The sequence below is a fragment of the Mizuhopecten yessoensis genome, unplaced genomic scaffold, assembly GCF_002113885.1.
Source record: "Mizuhopecten yessoensis strain PY_sf001 unplaced genomic scaffold, ASM211388v2 scaffold10389, whole genome shotgun sequence".
Taxonomy (NCBI): Eukaryota; Metazoa; Mollusca; class Bivalvia; order Pectinida; family Pectinidae; genus Mizuhopecten; species Mizuhopecten yessoensis.
The window spans coordinates 25,991-34,648 of record NW_018408522.1 but is presented as its reverse complement, the minus strand read 5'-3'; the positions used below and the strand labels follow the sequence as shown (position 1 = coordinate 34,648).

The window sequence follows — 8,658 nt, the reverse complement described above, 5'->3', positions numbered from 1 at the left end:
GGGGGTTGGAAAATTTGAGTATTTTATAATTTATTTTTCAGTTTAGATTTTGATATTGCCACCTGCCATACCTGTTAAAACTTGAAATCCTGACATTTCAACAGATTTCAAACTAAATATTTGCCTGTTATGTAGAATTATTGTTAAATTTGAAAATACATTCAAACCTTTTGTTCCTGGGAGAATTTGAATATTTTCCACCCTAGAAATTGTGGTGGAAATGTAGAAATTTGAGGATAAGTCAATATTTCAAAATAGACTTTTTCTCAAAATCCCTTTGCTTTATTGCCATAGAAAGTCATAAAGGATGATTGAAAAAGAAGTTCCTGGGGAGATATTTGAAAAATTGATTTTTTTTGTACAATTTCAGGTTTTATGAGGTATTATGATATTACCACCTGCCATAATTGATAAAATTTGAAATCCTGACATTTTAACTGATTTCAGAGTAAATATTTGGCCACTAAGTCGTATAGGTGTTAAATTGGAAGATACATCAGAATATTTTGTTCCTGGGGGAATATGACCAATTTCCATCCAAGAAAATATAGGAAATGCTGAAATTTCAGAAAAGTCAAAATTTTTCCAAAATACAATTTTTTCATTAAAGTGAAGATTGAAAGAAATTTGAAGTTTTTGTAAAATTATAGGATTTTTTTAGAATATTAGCTGGGCTATTGCCATTTGTTTTACTTGATAAAACTTGAAATGTGACATTTCAGACTAAATATTTGGCTGTTAATTAGGATTATTTTGAAATTTGAAGATGTATCTGAATGTTTTGTTCCTGAAGGAATGTGACAATTTTCACCATAGAAAATTGTGGAAAATGTTTAATTTTTTAGAGAAAAATCAATATTTTTCCAAAATACCTTTTCTTTCGCTTTTAATGATTAAAAAATTATCATTTTAATTAGATTTTTTTATATATATAATTAAGCCCTGATGTTATGTATATTCATATATATGTCACTCATGCAAGGATCAGTAAGGCTACCATATCTTGTTCATATACACAAGAAGAAAAAAAGAAAGAAAAAAACCACTTGCTAACAAAACATGCTCATCGTTTACCTTCATGGAGCTGTAACTTTCAACATTTTGCTGTAACATTGCTTCTTATAAAAGTAAACAAATCGAAACGATATCTCGGAAAAGTCGACCATGACAACAACATTAAGTTACGTCAACGTAGTTTTCCGTGTGATGTTTACGGTACTGCAAATTTCAAAACAAATACTGAAATACATCACTTTTACAAACGATTTTTCAGCTTTTATTTAAATGATATAATGACAACACGGCAATACAATAGAAATGCCGTTTCCAAACATTCCGGTAGTCTATCCTAACAACCATGCATCCGCGGCCATTCGGAACACCTAGCAACAACGAATATGTAATAATAATTAAACACGTTTTCTTAAGTGTATATATTGATAGACATCGTAGGACAAAGCTTACATTTATCGTTCTTAGTCCTATCCGGATATGCAAACCCGTCTACGCACAATTACTATCGCCACATGGAAACTTTCCGGAATCCGCCACCCGGCATACCGTTATTTTGCTTATCTAGCCCGAGTGTCAATATAGCCACTCCGAAATTTAATTAGGTCTAAAGGTCAAAAGAAGTTGAACAATGTACCCCAGTTGGAAATTCAACCGGTGTCAGTTGTCAACCTTGAAAATGGTACCGAGAAACCGTTAAACATCGACTCTCCCGTTGAGAATCGACCCTGTAAGCGGTAACATTTTAAGTGTAATTCCTTGAAAATTGACAGTGGGAAACCGACACTGCATTGTGTTCTACCAACAATTTTTATAGTTTTAAAACCTTCCTCATCACTAAATGTCAACATTCTGCTATACGGAAATTCTGACGTGCCTGTTCAGTATATTTTACTATGTCAAGCACTTCAACAGTCATCTCAAAGCGGTTTCAAAAATTACATTATCTATCTAAGTCGAAACTGACACCCTTTGTGACACGATCTGTTAGTCTGATTAGACCCAATCACTGTGAAAGGAACGACAACTCTGGAGAAAGATTGGATTAGACTCTGAAAATCGAAATTATATTTGTTTTGTACAGATGTATTGAACATTTTGACTGTACAGTCCTACCACGGAAGTGGTCTGATAGTTTTTCTTTCCAGTTTGCTGGGGTGGGGTCGGGATATTCTGTTTAGTTACATCGTATTTCACAGCTAGACCTCATACAATAACAGTCTGTCTTTTCCTTACACATCATATGTAACACAAGTCAGTGCCATCCTATCGCCTGTTCACTGCTCTGTAGCACAGGGACTTGCGAATTTGTTACATAAGCTGTGATTGGACTTAAACCGACGTAAATTGCTAGACGTTTTAAAGGGTTAGATCAATGATAAAAATGTCCCCCACTAATGGTTATAATGTATATACCATCGTGGGTAGGGTTAGGGAGGATGCTTTTCAAAGTGCTGTTTTAAACTTTTAACACGCCCAGGATACCTCTCTTTCCATCAGAATTGGTCCAAACATAACAACTGTAACACACACAACCGCACACCCATATACACTCACACACAAAGACACATCCTCCCACAAACCAACCCCAACACACACCCACAACCGCAAACCCATATACACACACACACACAGACACAACCTCCCACAAACCAACCACAACTCACACACACAAGCGCACCACTATACACACACACACAGACACACCCCCCCACAAACCAACCTCAACACCCACACACAACCGCACCCCCATATACACACACACTCACAGACACATTCCCCACAAACCAATCCCAATACACACACACACAGACACACCCTCCCACAAACCAATCCCAATACACACACACACAGACACATCATCCCACAAACCAACCTCAACTCACACACGCAACCGCACACCAATATACACTCACACACTCATCCTCACACAAACCAACCCCACCGCACACACACAACCGCACCCCCATATACACTCCCACACACAGACACATCATCCCACAAACCAACCACAACACACACACACACCCCCGCACCCCCATATACACCCACCCACAGACACACCCTCCCACAAACCACCCTCAACTCACACACGCAACCGCACACCAATATACACACACACACACATCCTCCCCCAAACCAACCACAACACACACACACAACCACACACCCATATAAACTCACACAAACAGACACATCCTCCCCCAAACCAACCACAACACACACACACAACCCCACACCCATATACACGCACACACACAGACACAACCTCCCACAAACCAATCCCAATACACACACACACAGACACAACCTCCCACAAACCAATCCCAATACACACACACACACACCCGCACACCAATATACACACACACACAGACACATCCTCCCACAAACCAACCTCAACTCACACACACAACCGCACACCAATATACACACACACACAGACACATCCTCCCACAAACCAACCTCAACACACACACACAACCGCACACCCATATACACTCACACACACAGACACATCCTCCCACAAACCAACCCCAACACACACACACAACCGCACACCCATATACACTCACACACACAGACACATCCTCCCACAAACCAACCCCAACACACACACACAACCGCACACCCATATACACTCACACACACAGACACATCCTCCCACAAACCAACCCCAACACACACACACAACCGCACACCCATATACACTCACACACACAGACACATCCTCCCACAAACCAACCCCAACACACACACACAACCGCACACCCATATACACTCACACACACAGACACATCCTCCCACAAACCAACCCCAACACACACACACAACCGCACACCCATATACACTCACACACACAGACACATCCTCCCACAAACCAACCCCAACACACACACACAACCGCACACCCATATACACTCACACACACAGACACATCCTCCCACAAACCAACCCCAACACACACACACAACCGCACACCCATATACACTCACACACACAGACACATCCTCCCACAAACCAACCCCAACACACACACACAACCGCACACCCATATACACTCACACACACAGACACATCCTCCCACAAACCAACCCCAACACACACACACAACCGCACACCCATATACACTCACACACACAGACACATCCTCCCACAAACCAACCCCAACACACACACACAACCGCACACCCATATACACTCACACACACAGACACATCCTCCCACAAACCAACCCCAACACACACACACAACCGCACACCCATATACACTCACACACACAGACACATCCTCCCACAAACCAACCCCAACACACACACACAACCGCACACCCATATACACTCACACACACAGACACATCCTCCCACAAACCAACCCCAACACACACACACAACCGCACACCCATATACACTCACACACACAGACACATCCTCCCACAAACCAACCTCAACACACACACACCACCGTACACCCACACACACTCACACATACATCCTCCCTCAAACAACCCACACACACACACACACAACCGCACACCCATATACACTCGCACACACAGACATATCCTCCCACAAACCAACCTCAACACACACACACCACCGTACACCCACACACACTCACACATACATCCTCCCTCAAACAACCCCAACACACACACACACACAACCGCACACCCATATACACTCGCACACACAGACATATCCTCCCACAAACCAACCTCAACACACACACACCACCGTACACCCACACACACTCACACATACATCCTCCCTCAAACAACCCCAACACACACACACACAACCGCACACCCATATACACTCGCACACACAGACATATCCTCCCACAAACCAACCTCAACACACACACACCACCGTACACCCACACACACTCACACATACATCCTCCCTCAAACAACCCACACACACACACACAACCGCACACCCATATACACTCGCACACACAGACATATCCTCCCACAAACCAACCTCAACACACACACACCACCGTACACCCACACACACTCACACATACATCCTCCCTCAAACAACCCCAACACACACACACAACCGCACACCCATATACACTCACACTCACAGACATATCCTCCCACAAACCAACCCCAACACACACACACAACCGCACACCCATATACACTCACACACACAGACATATCCTCCCACAAACCAACCCCAACTCACACCCGCACACCCATATACACTCGCACACACAGACACATCCTCCCACAAACCAACCCCAACACTCATACACATACCCCCCCCCCCCCCCCCCACACACACACACACATACGCACAGACTCACACACACACACATACACAGGTGATTGCAACTATAAAATGGTTATTATAGAGAAAGACATAATTGAATTACACTGTATTAAACAATTGTTTCGTTCTGATTCTAGGGGCCGAAAAGTTGGAAATCCAAATTGGGTAAAGCTACTGTTTAAACAGTAGGAGAGTGTGTAAAATTTCGAATTTAGAGGTATACACGTTAATTCCAAATTAAATTCTCTAAACAATATACGTGTATTTGGTGAACCGTACCTTTAAATAGTAAATAATATGCTCGTACCGTCGTGTCAGGTACATTACAGGATATCAACTAAATTTAGGATATCGTCTCATAAATTAAATATAGAAATTGGAAGACATCATAACGTCACACGCAGAAACAGGATTTGTAACAAATGTAATTTGAGAGATATAGAAGACGAGTTTCATTTTTTTTTATTTGTCCATCTTATAGCGATCTCAGGCACAGATTAATCAAACAATATTTTTACAGAAAACCCTCGATTTTTAAATGAATACATCTACTTAGTATGAATAATGTTAGAGAGCTATCCAATTTAGGAAAATATTTATATTTAGCATTTAAGAGGCGTTAGTTTAAGGTTTATGTATTGTGGTGTTTCATAACTGTAATTGTTAATTAAGTATTGTTATATGCACATTATTGAACGGTGTTTTATGTATACTGTGATGTCACTCTCCTGTCTATTCTTATTATGTTTAGAGAATGTTATATGCATATATGTATGTACCTATAAGCCTAAAGGCTTTTGGCTAATAAAGAACAGTACACGATATTGGTTAACGTCTCTGATTGTTTATGAATATCGCAGGGAAACATAAGTGGTGTTTGACGCTAGATTATATAATGCATATTGTTAAGGGGTTTACATAATGTAAGATAAATAATATCAATTAGAAATTTGCGAACGACATTGATTAAATGCCTATTGATAAGAGGTGGAAAAAATCGTCTGTCGGCTTAATTGTTATCACCTGTTGATTTTCAGCTTCATTTTACATATTTCCAACATTTAATCACAACTTTTGTATGAGGTCAAAGTGGCAAAATAATTTGAAACCATGCGTAAACAACATATTATACTCTGTAAAACCCAAAATCGATGATGGTATCCACGCTATAGAGAGGTATACTCTAAAATATTCTATTATTTCACACTTTATATACATATCCCTATATATAAAGTGTATATTTATGTAATGCATATTAAGTAATCGTGTATATATGTACCAAATACTTTGTATATATGTTCCACATTACTTTGTAATCTTCATCTTTGGAGGCAATAATGAGAATAATAATAGAGAAAAACCACCGAAACGAAGTGGTCTTTTCCGTCTCCCGATTGGCCATGCATGCATACCCATTTATATTTAATGAAGCATGTCACGAACCATTTATAGTAAAGCAATTGTTGTCAGATTGCATTGACCTTCAGCAAACACAAGAATATTTTATAGTAATACAACCAGGTACACATCTGTGTTGATGGGCCGTTAAGAGCTCAACAACTAATATACTTACAGTTATAACCGTACTGTCCGTCATGTTATGTCAAAATAAATTGATTTAAACATTTTGTATTTTCAAAAATAAAAAAAGGGATTGACACAAGTTATCAAACTTACAGTTCGTCATCTCCGTTACAACAATAATGATGGTATATAAGTATAAGGCTACAAAATAGAAAACATTGATGAACATTTAGATGATTTAAAAGGAAACACGAATAAGATAAAATGTACAATATACAAATCTTCTAGATTTTTTTTTTGTATTGTATGTACCATTACATGTCTCATCAACCTGTATATAATATAAACATACGCTGTAACATTACTGTAAACAATCTAAAGTGTATATGCTCACGTTGAAACTTCTGTCAATGATGCATATCATTTAGTCACTTAAATATAAAATTAAAATAAATAAAATTAGCTTTGTAATCAACCTGCATGTTTCCACACCGTAGCAGCTTGATGGCACAGCAGACCGCATCACACAATGGTCACATCCTTGAAGCTTTCTTTAAAACGTACCGTACCATAATGTCCGCTTTCAACACGTATAAATAACTCACATTCTTGGCTTCCGTAGCAGTTCCCAGCTGGCTAGCTATATAGGCTTCCTGTTATTCCGGATACGCGTCACTCTAGTACAACAATGCTAACCAAGTGCAGGTGATATATAAGTGTATTTACTTTTGTTTTAACATATTCTGAACAAAACCGTTTTGAGTTTTTAATATATTCTTGAACTTATATATGAATAGAAAACAATTTCCACTACCAGTAAACATGTCCGAACCATACAAAAGTGAATAAGCAGTTAAAAAATCTAAATTAAAATTCCCTAAAAGTTGTCTGTTATCAACGTATCCTCGTGTTACCGGTTTCCGCGCACTTAAGAAGCATCCGCGATTTCGTACTCATATCGGCAGAAAACTGTTGAAATTACGGATGCCTGTCATAAATATGTACACAATATACTGATGGAAACAAAAAACTAGCAACATAAAACTGTATTTAAAAACCCCCAGAAGACAAACACGAACATATCGCAGCCTCCCAAAATACACACACATACACTACACGCATGCATCTTGCACACAGGGGAGGCCGTCCTTAAATGACCTTAGCTGTTAATAGGACGTTAAACAAAATCAAACAAACAAACAAACAAACCGTCGGAAGTAGCCGTCATATGTTTCTGTGTGTATATTTTGATTGAGTGTTCAAAGAAAGATCACTCGAATACACTAAAAGGAATACATTGTTTTTATCTTTGATCGTCAAATTAGTTATCAAAACAAATTTTTAAAAATTTCACATTTTTCATTGATTTTTTCGATATGACAACTTGAACGAATTCATGTAATTTTTATAAATTTATTTATTTTATTTATCTTGTTATTTTTTTTCTTGCAGTCTTATATCGGTGTTCGTTGATGGTAAGTTATTTCTCATTTTGTTCTGTTTAAAATTGGTGAAAATTGGAAGTTCATTGCATTACAAGGTTTACGTTTCATTGAAAACTCAGTTTATCGATACAAGAATGTCTCTTTGGCTCTTCGGAAGTGGAAAAAAATCGGCAAGGAGATGTGGCCTCATTTGCATACGACATTTTCGTATGTTTGTCAGATTTCAGGTATGGGCTCATTTTGAGCAAGATAAAAAAGTGCATTAAGCAAAACTGCATATTTATGCGTGATTATTTCTTGTTTTCCGGAAAAAAGCAGGACACGTTGTAACGAGATATAGCTTGATAAAATTGCTGCGCAGAAATATATAACGCGCGGAAACTGATGACTTG

The 8,658-nt window shown here is 38.9% G+C and overlaps 1 protein-coding gene across 1 annotated transcript in view; it reads right to left on the bottom strand.

Moving 5' to 3' along the window:
- The window catches only part of LOC110460412 (methyltransferase-like protein 24), a 33,857-nt gene extending 26,437 nt beyond the window's left edge, over window positions 1-7,420 (bottom strand). Inside the window, exon 1 of the mRNA XM_021513290.1 lies at window positions 7,298-7,420. Within this exon, the coding sequence (XP_021368965.1) occupies window positions 7,298-7,344 (47 nt within the window). The 5' untranslated portion in view covers window positions 7,345-7,420. The remainder of the gene's footprint in view (window positions 1-7,297) is intronic.
- Between the last annotated feature and the right edge of the window lie 1,238 nt (window positions 7,421-8,658).